This window comes from Dromiciops gliroides, chromosome 1, assembly GCF_019393635.1.
Source record: "Dromiciops gliroides isolate mDroGli1 chromosome 1, mDroGli1.pri, whole genome shotgun sequence".
NCBI classification, from domain to species: domain Eukaryota; kingdom Metazoa; phylum Chordata; class Mammalia; order Microbiotheria; family Microbiotheriidae; genus Dromiciops; species Dromiciops gliroides.
In genome coordinates this window covers 677,209,361-677,226,509 of record NC_057861.1, presented here as the reverse complement: position 1 = coordinate 677,226,509, position 17,149 = coordinate 677,209,361, and the positions used below count along the sequence as shown (strand labels likewise).

The window sequence follows — 17,149 nt, the reverse complement described above, 5'->3', positions numbered from 1 at the left end:
TTTCTTACCATTTTATAGAGATCGGAGACACTAATCTGATCAGAATCCACCACTTCAAAGTCCTTTCGAGGAACTAGGTCCAGGCCCAAATGCCTATTAAAGAGAGAGTTAAAGAATTATTAAATTCTTAAAACTATTAAAGAAACACATAATATATCCCCAAATCTATCTACCAACTTTTTGTGGTCACACAAAGGACTCCACATGCTATGACCCTTGAGGCCTCAAGGTTCAAACTTCTTGTTGACAATGCTGAGTTGAATTTGCCTCTGAATTTTAGGAGTGAGTCCTTGCTTGCTTGCTCAGTAAATGAGGTCAGGGATTTTGTGACTGATAAAATGTCAGCAACTGAGTACTTCTATTTTTCCTTGTAATTTAAGTTTAATTATTCATCTGATGACATTTTTATAGCAGATTCCTTGAGTGTCTTAAGAGTGAATTTGTAGCAGGCTAGTAATCAGTAGTTCACTTTAGCTTTCCTTTTTCTTACTCTTATAAACTATTGACTTGGCTAGGCTATGCATAAGATAATTCACCAGATAAGAAGACTGCAGAAGGACCAAGTTAATCTGTCACAAAGTGAAACATGTTAAGAATACTACCTAAAGGTGTTAAACCAATATGGAGGTTTTAGAGGATCTTAATTCATTTTCAATTTATTTGCATTAATATTGGCAAAAATTCCCTCACAGACACTTAGCCATATGTAGCTTTGGTATTTTCAGAAAATCTGCACTGAAAATGACTACAGTAGGATCCCGTTTTTGCAGGGTAGGTTAGGTTCTAAAGTCAGCACAAGGGTGAAAATTGCATGTAGTCAAAGCTACCTTTGGAAAATCACCCATAAGTATGGTGTCTTTTTTCCCAGTTTTATCTTATTTGTAGTTCCAAATCCTCTCCCTCTTCCCACTCCTCTCCCACTCCTCAAATAGGCAAGGAATATAATACCCATTACATATGTGAAGTCTTGTAATACATATTTCTGCATTAGCCATGTTCTGGAAAAAAAGATAAAGCCAAGAAAAAGAAACAAAGAAAAAAAAGTATGCTCCACTCTGCACTCTGATTCAATCAGTTTTCTATCGGGAGGTGGGCAGCATTCTTCATCATGAGTCCTTTGGAACTGTTGTGGGTCATTGTATTGGTCAGTGTTATTAAGTTTTTCATGGTTAATCATGTTTACAATATTGCTGTTACTGTGCAAATTGTTTTCCTGGTTCTGTTCACTTCACTTTGCATTGGTTCATATAAGTCTTCCTTGTTATTTCTGAAACCATCCCGTTCATTGTTTCTTACAGCACATTCATAGACCATCACTTGTTTGGTCATGCCCCAGTTGAAGGGCATCTCCTCAGTTTTCAGTTATTTGCCACTACAAAAAGAGTTGCTATAAATCCTTTTCCTTTTTCTCTGATCTCCTTGGGGTGTAGACTTAGTAGCAGTATTGCAGGGTCAAAGGATAAACATAGTTGAATGGCTTTTTCGGCATAGAAATAGTGGGGCTAATTCACAGTTCCACCAACAATGCATTAGAACTATCTTCCCACATCCCTTTAGCATTTGTCATATTCCTTTTCTGTCATATTAGCCAATCTGTGTGTGTGTGTGTGTGTGTGTGTGTGTGTATGTAAGTGAAGTGGTACCTCAGAGTAGTATTATTTGCATTTCTCTAATTATTAGTGATTTAGAACTGCTATGAAAACAACTGAATGAAAATTTTATTTTTCATGGGGGACACAGCTAAGCTATTGATCAGTAGATAAGGGGAACCAAGATAGCTCCCCAAAGGGAAAAAATTAGTAAAGATTTAGATGTAAGAAAAACTGATGACCCCAGGAAAAATACTCTTGCAAAGGTTTCACACATAAATGTGATGGCATTTGAAAGTGGTTACATCATCATATATTTGTTTCTTCTTCCTGTTTTACCAGGAGGCAAGAAAGAACAAAAGTCAAAGGGAGGGGCTTTCTAGCCAACCAGGGATGCTAGGTAGGCCACCTAAGGATACCTCCCCTCTCCTAGACTAAGCAGATTAAAAGGTTAGTTAAAGCTAATGCTTACAAAAGCTTGGTGTTTTGCAGAGCACCTTACAAATTTTATCTCATTTGATCCTTCCGACACTCCTGTGAAATAGGTGGTTTTATTATCTTCATTTTACAGATGAGGAAACTGAGGCTGTCTGAGAGAGTTTGTAAATGGCCCAGGTGTCTGAAGCAGGATTTAAACTCAAGTCTTCCTGACTCCAAATCCAGCATTCCCAGCTGCCCTAGACTGTCTGAATGAATAGAAAGCCTTTAAATAGGATGAAGAGGAGACCCTGGAATCACACAGTGTAGTGGAGGTGGCCGGAATGTTTCTCATTTCCTCCCACCACATTCTGGGACATACACTCCTAGTGGAGAATGGCCGTAGGATAGTTAATCTGTTATCTCTTTCTTTTTCTCTGTTGCAGCTGTAAAGTTAAATTCACATAAATTAATCATGCAAATGATTTGACCGCCCTGTCCTTATATGGAAATGCTTTTTCATAAACAGGGACCCAGGGAAGGTGGTAAAGAACTGGTAGGTCTTACAGTTGATAGGATGAGCAGAAAGAAGACATTGATTATGGAGGGAGAAGCATGCATTCTTATCTGTCCAATAAGATTGTACACTTCTTGGGGCCAGGTGCTCTCATATATTTCCTCTCTCTTCCTTATAATGGATGGCCTGGTGCTAGCAGGAGTTTAACAAAGAAATAAACTGAATTCGATGAATAATATTATGAGGAGGAACTTTCCACTGTTCTTATCATACAATTCATTAACAACTGGATGACACAGTGAACTTTACTAATTATTGTATAAGGAAATCATGGGAGATGGAAGGTATTTTTATCCCTATCAAATTTATCCTGAGGAATTCATGCATCATCAGGTTGCTAAAGGTTAACACCAACACTAATGCCAACCAGTCAGTGTTGCTAACACTGTGTGATAGGATATTACTAAGAAGAACAAAACATTTCAGTCTACTTTTAACTGATATTAGCATTTCTAATTCTACAGATTCTTTCTGTGCAGAAATACCTCTCACTTATTTGAAAAGGTGCCTATGTGTTCCCCTAAGTACAGAATTTATTAGTGATATTTTTGTGGCAAAATGGGCAATAGCCTACTATTAGCCTCAAAAACAGAGATGAGGCATAGTATAGTATAAATAGCATATCAAACTTGTAAATCAAGACAACCATGGTTCTTGTCTTAATTGTAACTAGTTATACACTAGTTAAAAACTACAAGAAACTTAGAGTCTGTGGGAAAGTAATTTTTTCACTGAGTCCTTTTTCACTCTTCTCTGTAAAATGCAGTATTAAAACTTGCACTTTATGCTTTTCAGGATTGTTATAAGGAAAGTGCCTTGCCAACCTTAAAGTTCTAAAAAAAGACAATATTTTGTTATTATTATTATTATTATTATTGCCTTATAAAGTTATTGGCAAAATGAAATTGAAAGTAAGGCAAATTATTTTAAAGAAGAGACAAGAGCCAGTCTCAATGTTGAGTTCCCTCAACACATTTAAATGAAATGGTTGATTATAGATTCTGATTCTCTACCTCTGGGATCTAATTCTCAGAGCAACTGTGGACCACACTCCACTCCTTTAATCTGCTGCTCTTGATTTCTTTGAAATAACTTTATACCAGTGGCTTCAAAAAACATGTTCTAAGTCAGTAATACTTCAATGGAACAACAAAAATACAGCAATATTCTCATTCAATCACTTTCTTGCTTTGAAGACCATCTGAATTTTTAGAAGAGTTTTATTTCACATTCTTCAATTATGGGATGGCATAAAGCACAAACTTGGAAACATCTGATTGCAATAATCAGGAAGCCAAGATTCTAGCATGACTTGAATCAGAATATTGGAGGGGATGCTTTGTTGATGCAGTGTATAATGGTCCTTGAAATCAGTTGTAATAACAATACTGGAGCCAAGGATTCACTTTATGACTGAAGAGTTCTAAAACTAATCTTCACCATTTCTGGAATTGAATATTATGGCACACATAGCCCAATAATGAAAGTTCTAGAGCTCCTCAAAGTTTTCTATATCCAGTATCATGACAATCATCACTATAATCAGGATTTTTTCCTTTCTCCTGCTAGATAGTACACTCTTGGAGTTAGGTTAGAGTCCAAAGAAGAGCAAGTTAGTGGCTCATCCCTTGTCAATGTCCTGTTATACACATGAATATAAACTAAGGTTTTTATCTTAGCTTATACATTTTGTGATGACAAGAAATGCTTTTTTCCTTTGAGTCATCTCAAATTCATGTCTGTTCAAAGAGCCATATTCAATATTGTCTGATAACTGTCCCTTGATGATAAGAAAGGTTGCATAGAAAAAGAAAACATACATAGAGAAATCTTCCTTGAAGATCACCTGTAAAAGTGGTATTAAATTCCAGAGATGGTAAAGGTTCATTCAAGAACTCTTCAATGACAGAACATGTCCCTGGCTCCAATATTATTACTCAAGAAGCCAAAACAAATTTCATCTCTGGATGCTTTTATGAGAGATTTGTGGAAACCAGCTCTAATGACAGGGCATTTTAGCAGATGAAACTTTAGACTAAAACTCAGAACTGTCACCAGTTGGGAATGGAAACAAACTGGTCATGCCTTGGCTCCCCCAGCTGGGAAATGAGAATAGTACTTATAAAAAGCCAAGTCAGTGCCTGCAAATAGTTGCTCACCTACTGTTTGTGCAGGGTGAGTGGGAAAGACTATTTCCTTGGACATTCTGCTATCACTGCCAGAAATGTGTGGGGGCTGACTTATTTATAAGGCTGATTTACAGGAATGGCAATACATAAATTCAAAATATGCAATAGCAGCAAACTTTTGTGGCTGGAGTTAAAGTGGAAGCTATAGTTCTTCTACACTGTGATACAAAAATAGATATAGCATGGGCAATACCTGCAAATTGGTTTCAGGGAATTTGAGCATTTAATATTTTTTTCTAAGGTTCTCATATATATGTACATATATATCTGTGCATCTACCTACTTATCTATGTATCTCTCTGTCTGTCTGTCTATCTATCTGTCTGTCTGTCTATCTATCTATCTATCTATCTATCTATCTATCTATCTATCTATCTATCTGTCTGTCTGTCTATCTGTCTATCTATCTATCTATCTATCTATCTATCTATCTATCTATCTATCTATCTATCTATCTATCTATCTATCTATCTATCTATCTATCATCTCCTTCCCTCTTCTCTCTCCATAGTCTGTGCCGCTGTTGATCACTGCCTCCTGGATACTTTCCTCTAGGTTTTCATGACATTGCCCTCTCCTGATTCTTGTCCTGCCTGTATGACTACTTCTTCTCAGTTTCCTTTGCTGGATTGTTCTCTAGGCCATGCCCAGTAAACATGATCTCCTAGGATTCCAATGGATTCAATTATCATCTCTCTGCAAATGATTCCTAGATTATATATCCAACCCTACTCTGTCTCCTGAGCTCCAGTCTCATATCACCAACTGCCTTTTGGATATCTCAAACTCAATAAGCCCCAAATAGAACTAGTGGCTCTCTATTACCCCTAGGATCAAAAATACAATTCTGTGGGGGCAGCTAGGTGGCACAGTGTTTAAAGCACTGGTCATGGATTCAGGAGGACCTGAGTTCAAATCCGGCCTCAGACACTTGACACTTACTAGCTGTGTGACCCTGGGCAAGTCACTTAACCCTCACTGCCCCGCAAAAACCCCACAAAAATAATTCTGTTTGGCATTTAAAGCCCTTAAAAGCCTGGCGCCTTCCTAACTTTCCAGGCTTCTTGTACTTTTCTCTCCCCTATACATCCAAGACCCTGGAACAATGGCCTCATTGCTTCTCTTCACATGTGATACTCCATCTCTCATTTGTGCCTTTTCACTGGCTGCCCCTGATATCTGGCATTTGGTCCATTTTGATTTTCATGTACTGACATCTCTGGGCTTCCTTCAAGACTCACCTCAAATCCCTTTCCTACTTCCTGTGATTGCTAGTAACTTTCCTTTTGATATTACCTTCCATTGTCTCTGAATGAATATTGAATCCACATAGTTGTTTCTACCATTAGAACATGAGTTACTTACTCACAGGGTTTATGTTTTTGCCTTTCTTTAAATCCCCAGAGCTCAGCATAGTAACTAAAAAAATAGTAAGTACTTAATAAATGCTTGTTGACTAACTGACAATTTTACCATAAGTTAAACGGAAAATCCAGGTTTTACAGATTTTCTTATCTTCACATGTATTGATGGGAAGAATGAAAAAAGACAGGGCAAAGCAGTTATAATTTATTTGTTCCTTGGAAACCATTGATTTTGCTTTTGAAAATTTTACCCTTTGCGGTAGAAGAGGACGGACTTAGATTCCATAAAGTTATTAAAGAATGTTTGTTATCAGTAATTTAAATTGGCCAACAGGATCCCCTATCTGCCATTGTTTTTCCAATACTGCAAAGGTGCTAGATAAAGTCTTTGCCTCTTTGGGACCTCCAAAGTACCACCTATGAGATCAGACAGGAGCTCCATGGGTAAAAATCAGAATATTTTGGATCAATGCTTTTAATTCCACCAAAGGTATCCTTGAGATGAAGGCCCAGCTTTTAAATAACAATATTCTTCCAGTGATGCTATAATAGTGGCAAATCTCCAAAGAATTAAAGTTGAGTCATCAATCATGCCTTCCATGTCTCTCACCTCTAGGGAATTGTGTAATGGACTGGACAGCAGAAATCAATTAATCAGCAAGCACTTGCTAAATGCCCATCATGTGCTAGGCCCTGTGTTAAGTGCTAGAGATTCAAATGAACCATTCCCTGCTCTCTCTGAGATTGTGACACTTCAGAATAAGACATTCATGGGCAGCTAGGTGGCGCAGTGGATAGAGCACCAGCCCTGGAATCAGGAGTACCTGGGTTCAAATCCGGCCTCAGACACTTAACACTTACTAGCTGTGTGGCCCTGGGCAAGTCACTTAACCCCAATTGCCTCACTAAAAAAAAAAAAAAAAAGAATAAGACATTCATGTGAGAATCTGTTTTGTCGGAGGCAAAGAGTGAGGGTGAGCTGGTGAGATACTAGGTAGTCATAGAGATTACAAAAAAAAAAGAAAAGGGAATCAATAAAATGATGAAATACAAAGATGAAAACAAAAAGTTCAGAAATTCAGGCAAAACACATAGAAATTTTGTTACTACTGAGTTAAGTGTCATACCCACTCTTTAAAAAAGACATTTATTGGTTTTTAATTTATTATTATTATTTTGGTGGGGCAATGGGGGTTAAGTGACTTGTCCAGGGTCACACAGTTAGTAAGTGTCAAGTGTCTGAGGCTGACTTTGAACTCAGGTCCTCCTGAATCCAGGGCTAGTGCTTTATCCACTGTGCCACCTAGCTGCCCCACATACCCACTTTTTAAGAACAAAAACTGTACATAAGGTGAGCTCATGGGTTCATATACATTCCTCCGTTTTGCTCTTCTTTGCCTATTGCATGTTAAACTATTTGCTGGTTTCCCTGGGTTGGCTCACTCTCAAGGTAGCCCAGCATCCATCTCTGCCACCTTGTGGGCCATCTCAAAGGAAGTCCACATGGAGAAAGCAAAGGAAGGAAAACAGGAAGGGAAAAGAGGAAGAGTGTGCCACAGTGTAAAGACAACATCCCTTTATCTTATGTGGCTTCTGTTCCTGTTTCCAAGTAGACACAGGGAGAGGAGAGAAAGCCATGACCTTCTAGTGTTCAGAGCAGCAGAAACTGGTCTGCGAGTTTCTTTATGAGTTACATCATTGGACTCAGACGAAAACGATTCACACATAGGTACTGGATGGCATTCATCCCATGATACATAAATTATTTAAAATACTCTAGTCCTTCCTACTCTATATGATTTCTTCAAGTTAGTTTATGAGTTGACACACATGGTATTATTTTAGAAATTAAGGGAATGAACTGTTACCTTCAAATATGACTTCCACTTGGAGAGACACAGATCAAAGTAACAAGACATTTGGGAGGATTTTCTTCCATGTCCTGTCTTCTACTTGAAATAGTGAAAATGATTATGCCAATTAACTATGTCTACCTTAATCCTTAAGGAAATTTTGTTTGATCCTCTCTTCACGGTCTTCTTTAGCCAATATAATCTCAAAATTGTCTAATAAAACAGAACTCCACATTAATAGGATTGGCCTGGTGTAGCGTGGAAAAGTCATTATTTACTATTTTGTACATTTAATGTGTATTTCCTTCGGGAAATATTATGAGAAAGTACATACCATTCAGATCTATAGCTCATGAGCCCTGACTAGGGCAAGCATCACATACATAGAATTCACAAGCTGGCTTAGATTGGATTGGTTTTCACTTGAGATAATTACTCACATATTAATTTCCAATCAAATCCCCTCCAACCCTCATTGCTCCCCATTTCCCTCATAAAGACACTCTTCTCCAGTGGGTGATTTAAAAGAGAAGTACATGGATTACAAGATCAACGGAAAAATAAAAGGAGAAGGTTCCAAGTCCTGGTATAGTCAGTCTTTCTATCCCAAAGCCTCAGATTTTACCTGGTTTAATAACATCGCTAGTAAATCTCTGCAACTGCTACACAAATAAATGACACTTAAAAACAGAACATGACAAAGGCTATTTGGCAGCACAGAAACCTATTTGTGAAATTCCTTTATACTCATACCCATTAAAGCAGCTGTAGATTTAAACATTCTGAACTATCATGTAATATAGATAAAAAACGATAAGTATTCCTTATATGTAATTGACATGGTACTTGAAGGTTTGCAAAGTGCTTTCCATTTATCTCATTTTTTCCACACCACAACCGTGAGACATGGCAGATGCTATCATTATCTCCATTTTACAAATGAAGAAATTGAGGCAAAAGGGTTAAATAATTAGCCTGGGGTCACCCAATTAATAATAGATAACATTTATGTAGCACTTACTTTTGTTCAGACACTTAGCTAAGTGCCTTACAATTTTTGGGGAGGCTGGGCAATGAGGGTTAAGTGACTTGCCCAGGGTCACACAGTGTCAAATGTGAGGCCGGATTTGAACTCAGGTCCTTCTGAATCCAGGGTTATATCCACTTCACCACCTAGCTGCCCCTAAGTGCCTTACAATTATGATCTCATTTGATTCTCACAACAACCCTGGGAGGTGGGGGCTATTATTATTCCCATTTTATATATGAGGAAACTGAGTCAAACAGAGATTAAGTGACTTGTCTTACAGGTCTTCCTTAGTCTAGGTCTAGGGGCCTCTCCCTTTCTTTTTACCTCAGCTGTTTCACTTAGTATTTTTTTGTTCAGTCATTTTTCTGTTGTGTCTGACTCTTTATGAGCCAGATTTTTTGTTTTGGGGTTTTTTTGGGGCAAAGATACTGGAGTGCATTGCCATTTCCTTCTCCAGCTCATGTTATAGATGTGGAAACTGAGGCAAACAAGGTTAAGTGACTTGCCCAGGGTCACACAGCTAGGATAACAGTATTAAAGACAGCAAAACATTCAGTGTCAAAAAGAGTCATTCTTCAACTAAAGAAGCAAACTCAAAGACATCTGGATACTTGGAGAAAGGGTTGAAGTAGAAATCATACTTACTCATTTCCCCAGTCCAAGCGCACTGTGATGTGTCTCTTGACCTCTCGCACCTGATCCTGAGTAAGGTGACCTGAGAGCAGCTGCCTCCGAAGGTCAATAAGTTCATTCATTACATGACGTAATTTGTAGAAAAGATCTACTTTGTGTTTCTGTATGGGGATTTTTGGTGTTAGGGAGAGAAAAGAGGAATAGGGATAGGGATTGAAAAAAAGACAAAGAGGAATCAAATTAAAATTACAAAACACAACTCATTTCTCTGATCCATAAAAACAGCGATTCAAAGAATAAAACTGTTTATTTGCCCCTTTTCCATACAGCCTAAAAAAACTTTGTTAATTTCTCATTTGCATAGGTCTCATAAACATATTCATAAGTTTAAAAATATATCACTAAAATGTGCCTAGAAAATTAAAATAATGCAATTTTACAATGCATCCATTTCCTGATTGTTTAGCTAGTTCAGTAGCTAGGCCCTTATTTTTGGTTTATTTTAAAGTTTTTTGGTTTTATTTTCTGTGACCCTATTTGGGCTTATTTCACTTTGAGACAAAACAAAACCATTACAGCATAATCAGAAATTTAAAAAAATAATAGATGGGAGCCTCCAGCTTAGTTAGTTCCCTGAAAACAGCTCCTGCAAACTGCTTACAGAATAGGTTTTTATAGCCTTAGATGCCTATTGAAATCTGTGGCATGGCGTAAGTAGTTTTGGTAAATATTGGTAAAAATAAAAAATTTGGTTTAAAAGAACTATTGTAAATTTCAAGTGTTGAGAGGTGTAAGGGGTGGGAGGGTCATTGATCTAATGCATAAAGACCTATGGTCAACATTATTACCATTAAATTCAGTGTAGGTTTCCAAAACTCATCTAGCTTTCTAAATAGATTTTCTAAGTATTTTTAGCATTAGATCTTTCAAACTCTTCCTCCTAGGATCAAATTTACTCCTTCACTTCTATTCTTGATGACTAATTATAAGTGCCACCTTCATAAGAATAAAATGGAAACATTTTCATACAATTTATTGGGAACAACTGTAATATTTTGGTTGCCCAATTGTTTTTTAGTAATGTCCAACTTTTTGTGTCCCCATTTGTGGTTTTCTTGGCTTAAATATTGGAGTGATTTGTCATTTCCTTCTCCAGCTCATTTTACAGATGAGGAAACTGAGACAAACAGGCATAAATGACTAGCCCAGGGTCATACAACTAGTAAGTGTCTGAGGCTGGATTTGAACTCGTTTTCCTGACTTCAGGTCCAGCACTCAAACCACTGTGCCACCTACCTGCCCATCTGTAATGTTACTTTTATTTAAATTTTAGTGCCATCTCGTACCTAGAGAATTTCTCATGGTATGACAACTGAATAATGAGTCAGGATTTAAAATATGGAATTATATATGTTTACAAACTAAATCTAGAAGTCAGAGTGCCCCATATTTTTCTTCATTGGAAATAAATGCAATTTTAAAAATAAGCATTGACATTAATAAACTAAAACTTCTATCTTAATACTTCCTTTGTAAAGGTTCTTGATGGGTATAAAAAGAAAGAGGAGTGTGGTGGAGGAGCATTGTATGTTAAGAAAATATATTTATGTGAAGAAACTTAAGGAGAGGGAGGAAATGATGGAAAGAGTTTAAATGAAAGTTAATGAAGGGAGAAACAGAAGTGATTTTGTTATTGCAATTTACTACAGCCATCTGGACAAAAAGAGAAAATAGGTGAGCAGTCTAACAAGATCTCAAGGTTATAATTATTTAGATATCTGCTGGAGCTCTGTCTGTCTGTAGCTGTCTCTCCTTCCCTCTCTCTCCCCCCTTTACCTTCTTTCCCCCTCCTTTGTCTCTGTCTCTGTCAGTCTCTCTTTGTCGGAAGCAGAGCAATTAATAACTTCTTGACTTGCCTTAGTCACAATTTCATCCTTCAAAAGGTAGAGAAATCAATAAGAAGGAATTCTATTCTGGATCTGATTCTCATAACTATGAAGGAACTGACTGCAAGAGCGGAAATGATAGGAACCTTGGGAGTTGGGTAGTGGTGGAGAGGGAAGTGACCCCTCCTTCTAAGAATTTGTGATAGAGAAGAAGAGGAAATCTGGACCTTATATGTCATGCACTCCAGATTTTGGGAAAATAAATTTCAAAGAATTTAGAGAAAAGGTAGGACTAAAATGTTATCAGGAAAGTCAGACTAGGAGGGATGGGATATCTTCAAGAATCAAATGTTTTTCATCATATTTCCTTCTTCTGACTCCTGCATTTCTTCAGGAATATTCTTAACATACAATGCTTCTCCATAGACACCCTCTCATACCTGTCCTTTTTCTTTTGTATAGCCATTGAGAACTTCTGAAAAGGAAGTTCTCAGATAGAAGTTCAGAGGAGATGATTCCAATTTGGAGAAAAATGAGATTTGTCTGAAAAGCCTGCTGTGGATACACAGAGGACTCACTGACTAAACAACTTGCATTAAGAAAAAATGAAATGTATCTCAGGAGATAGAAGCAAGGCCAGCTAACAGCAAGAATATAAGAGCATGGCATGATACTGTGAAAATAGCCTCAGGAATGCTAAGTTCTGGAAGAGAAGTTCAGGAAAACAAACAAACAAAAAACTCCCCCTGTATTTGAAGTGACCAATAGGTGATTGACAGCCAAGACAATGAAGGAAATAGTAAAAGAGCTCCTTGCTGCACTTTATGAATTCAGGTGACCCAGATGAACAACATCTTTAGGTACTGAAAGTACCAGCAGATGTGACTGTTGAACCCCTGGCAGTGATATCTGAATGATCAAGGAAAATGGCACCAAGAAGAAAGGTTTTTAAAGGATTGATGCCAAAGAAGAGAACAGAACAGAATTCATAAACCAGAGGCCTGTTGACTCTAGGGAAGATTCTAGAATGGATCATCAAGATGATGTTGGTACAATTTTAGAAAGGAAAGACAAGATTACAATGAGCCAGCATGACTTCATCAAGAATAGGCTGAGTTCTATCAGTACCAGATCTCAAACTGTATTACAAAGCAGCAATTATTAAAAAGATTTTGTAATGCTTAAAAAAGAGAAAGGTACACAAAATACAGAAGCAAACAGACACAATAAACCCAAAGTCCACAGGTGCTGGAGGAAAGAAAGACTCACTATTTGAAAATTTTGCTGGGAAAACTGGACAAAGCAGTGATTAGATTTCGACCAACACCTTACACAATATACCAAGGTAAGTGCCAAATGGATATATTACCTAGGTATATAAGGTCATATTATAAATTAGCAGAATGAAAACATTAACTTTCAGATCTATGAGGTAGGGGGAAATTATGATTAAACATGTTATAGGATCACACAAGATAAAAATAGACAGTTCTGGTTATACAAAATCTTAAAAGTTTTTGTACAAATCTAAATCAGTAAAAATTAGAAGGGAAATAAGTGATTGGGAAAAATCCTTTGCAATAAGTTCCTCTGATGAAGGTCTCATTTCCAAAATACATAAAGACCAGATTCAAATTTACAAGATTAAGAGACATTCCCTAATAGATCAACAGTTAAAGGATGTGACCAAGCAGTTATTAAAGGAAGAAATTCAAGCTATTGACAATCGGAAAATGCCTCTAAATCACTAATAATTATAGAAATGCAAATTAAAACTACTTGAGGGCAGCTAGATGGCACAGTGGATAGAGCACTGGCCCTGGACTCAGGAGGTCCTGAGTTCAAATCCGGCCTCAGACACTTAACACTTACTAGCTGTGTGACCCTGGGCAAGTCACTTAACCCCAATTGCCTCACTAAAAAAAAACAACAACAACCCCAAAAAAACCTACTTTGAGGTTCTACATCATACCTATGAAAATGGTAAAGATTACAAAAGAGGGAAATGACAAATGATGGCATACTATTAGTAGAACTGTAAATTGGTCTGGGCATTCTGGAAAGAAATTTGGAACTATTCCCAGAAGGTTACTAAACTGCATATACCCTTTGACTCAGCTATTGGGCCAAAGAATGATGAAAAGGATGTATGTGTCCAAAAAGATAGCAGCTCTTCATTTGTATTCCTAAATTGGAAACTAAGTTGGTATCCTTCTATTAAGGAATGGCTAAATAATTTGTGGTATATAGTTATAATGGAATATTATTACAATATATGAAATGGACAATTTCAACATAAATGGTGAAGACTTAAATGAAATGATGCAGAATGAAGTGAGAAGAACCAGAACAATTTATATAATGATAACAATGTTATGGAGAAAACAACTTTAAAGACTTTAGAAATCCGATCAATGCAATAATAAACCATAAGTCCTAAAGAATGGATATATAACATGCCACTTATATTTTTGCCAGAATCAATGAACTTAAAACGCATGAAGTGATTTACATTTTCATACGTGGTTAAATGGGAATTCCTTTTGCTTGACCATGTAGATATATAGATATTGATATATTTTTGTTTTTAATTTGCTCAATGAGGGAAGAGCTAGTGAGAAGGACAGATTAATTTTAAAAAACCTCATTACTTGAAAAAGAATGACAATGATACTTGAGTGATCAAGGGAAAGGCTGTTAAGGGGTAATGTAAAAAAGAGAAGAGAACAGAATTTATAAAGCAGAGGCCAGTGGGCTTGACTTTGACTCGTGGGAATATTCTAGAATGGATCATTGAAATGATGTTAAAATTTTAGGAATGGAAGAAAAGGATAAAACAGAATAAAAGCCATTGAGATTTAAAAAAGATAATAGACAATAGAAATAAAAAGGAACAAATTGAGAGTAAGAATTGCTTCAGTCCTTTATTTGTAATACCAGTACTTAACACAGTGCCTGGCACATGGTAGATGCTTAATAAATGTTTGTTGATTGATATCAGACTAATCATTTCATTTTCTGATGGGATTATTAAACTGGTAGATGAGGACTGTGGATGTAGTTTATCTAGATTTTAGAAAAACTTTTGATAAAGTATTTAATTCTAACCTTGTGGAGAAAATGTAGAGCTATGGATAATATGGATAAATTCTTAACTGGCTAAATGGCTGTACTCAAAGAAAGGTTGTTAAATAGATGAATGGCGGGGGGGGGATGTCTTCAGGGGAGCACCCTAGGGATCTGTGCTTGGTTCAGAGATGTTTCTATTTTTTTTTCTTCTTTCTTTTTTTTTGGGTGAGGCTATTGGGGTTAAGTGACTTGCCCAGGGTCACACAGCTAGTAAGTGTTAAGTGTCTGAGGTCGGATTTGAACTCAGGTCCTCCTGAATCCAGGGCCAGTGCTTTATCCACTGTGCCACCTAGCTGCCCCCAATGTTTCCTATTTTTATTAGTCACTTGGATAAAAGCAAAAACAGCATTCTAATCAGATCACGTTGGGAGAGATATCCGACATAGTGGACGACAAAGACAAGAGGAACGCAGGAAGCTAGAATGTTGGGTCGAATCTAATAAGAAGGGTTTTATTAAGGATAAATGTAAAGCCATACACATGGTTACAAAAAATTAGTTTCACAAGTACAAGATTGGGAAGATGTAGTTAGGCAGTAGTTGGTTCTAGAAAAAGATAACAGGGTTTTAGTAGATCGTAATCTTAGCAGGGTCAACAGTGTGATGTGGCGACCAAAAAATCTAGTGTGGCCTTGGCCATGATAGGTAAGTGATGACATTCTGCCATCATCAGACTTTACCTGGAAGACTGAGTTAAATTTTTAGTGCCATAGTTTCAGAAGGACATTGATAAGCTGAAGGATGATCAAAGGAGGTAATCAGAATAGTCAAGGGCCTTCAGCTCATGTCATAAGAGGATTGCTTGAAGGAACTGTGTGTGTCTAGCCTGAATAAGAGAAGGCTCAGGGGAGGCAGGCGAGGTATCTTCAAGTATCTGAATGGTTGCTTTGTGGAGGAAGGGTTCAATTTGGTGAGTCTGGCCCCAAAGGACCAATGGGTAGAACAGAAACAATGGGTAGAGGAAGAAGACAAATTTAGGCTTGATGTCAGGAAAAATTTCCTAACAACTACACTTATCCCAATGTGGAGCAGGTCATTTTGAGAGGTGCTCGGTTCCCCCACTCTGAGGTTTTCAAGTCGAGGCGTATTGGATATGTTATGGTGGAGATTCTTTTCATGTATAGATTGCTGCTGAGGTTCCTTCTTACTCTTAATTTTTGTGTTTCTGTGACTTTTTTCTGAATATAATCATGAATGCAAGTCACAAATCAGTGGCATTAGCTAACTCATCTGGGAAGTTGATAACCTGTGATAAAAAATGCCAAAGACAGAATTGGAGAATTGGAGGGAAAGAAAAGGTCTTAGAAATCGTTTAGTTAGGCCCATATGGCTAAAATCTTTAACAAGCTGGGCATCCAGTTTCTATTTGAAAACTTCTATATATGGGGAAGTTACAGCTGCCTTGAGACTTTTGGACAACTCTGATTGTTATGTAGTTTTTCCTTACATAGAACTGACATATGTCTCTATGTTGCCTCTTTCTATTGGTCACAGTTCTGCCCTTGGGGGCCAAGAAAAGCAAAACCAATTCCTCTTCTATGTGACAGATCATCTACAAATGATTTTGACAAATTTTAATTTATTAGACTTGAGGAGGCTACTCTTTATAAGAAATTATTTTTAGTTGGAGGATCCTAAAAAGGAACTGTCTTGAATAGCATCCCATTAGGGGACATATACATTCCTTTTTCAGTCAGATATCAGGTTGAGAGTATTCAGTATCTTCAGCTAGAATTGATATCCCCAATATCCCAAACAGCAATATGATGGAGAAAATGATGCCATCTGTGGATTTAAAAGAATGTATGTGTTTTAAGTCCTAGATGACTGGACTAAAGCATGAATCACACACACACACACACACACACACTCATCTTGCTACAAAAGGATCAAAATTTAAAGCAAAAAAGTTAGAAATGGTTTGTCTAACCCTCAGTTCTCAGGCTAGGAGGTGAAGTAGATAGAGCACCAGACCTGAAATCAGGAAGACTTGAGTTCAAATCCAGATTCAGACACTTACCAGCTGTGTGACCCTAAGCATGTCACTTAACCCTGTATGCCTCAGTTTCCTCATCTGTAAAATGATCTGGAGAAGGAAATAGTAAACCACCCCAGTATCTTTGCCAAGAAAGCCCCAAATGGGGTCACAAAGTGTCGGACATGCCTGAAATAATTAAATGATGACAGTTTTCAGGATACTGCCTGGAGATTACTGCCATGGACAAAACTATCTGACTTTAGAAATGGCCAAATCAATTCTGTCCCAGAGTTCAGCAGTTTGCTAATGTTTTCTGAACATGGCTCTGGTATTTATGAGATGGAAGGCCTGAAGAGACCTTCTATTTTGCAGCTATCCAGCAATGAAGGTAGCGGGGAGGATGAAGCACATGCATTTGTTCACTGGACATTTGCTTTCAGTCTACTGTGCTGCCTGCTCAATTGTGGGGAACAGATGGAAGAAAAGACAGTGCTGACCTTCCTGG

The 17,149-nt window shown here is 37.4% G+C and overlaps 1 protein-coding gene across 5 annotated transcripts in view; it reads right to left on the bottom strand.

Moving 5' to 3' along the window:
• DOCK3 (dedicator of cytokinesis 3) overlaps positions 1-17,149 on the bottom strand; it is a 529,377-nt gene that overhangs the window by 213,641 nt on the left and 298,587 nt on the right. For all 5 annotated transcript variants that reach the window (XM_043985259.1, XM_043985293.1, XM_043985275.1 and 2 more), the window contains exons 6-7: positions 9,665-9,813; positions 9-93 (exon numbers count right to left, since the gene is read on the bottom strand). In XM_043985259.1, the coding sequence (XP_043841194.1) occupies positions 9-93; positions 9,665-9,813 (234 nt within the window). The remainder of the gene's footprint in view (positions 1-8; positions 94-9,664; positions 9,814-17,149) is intronic.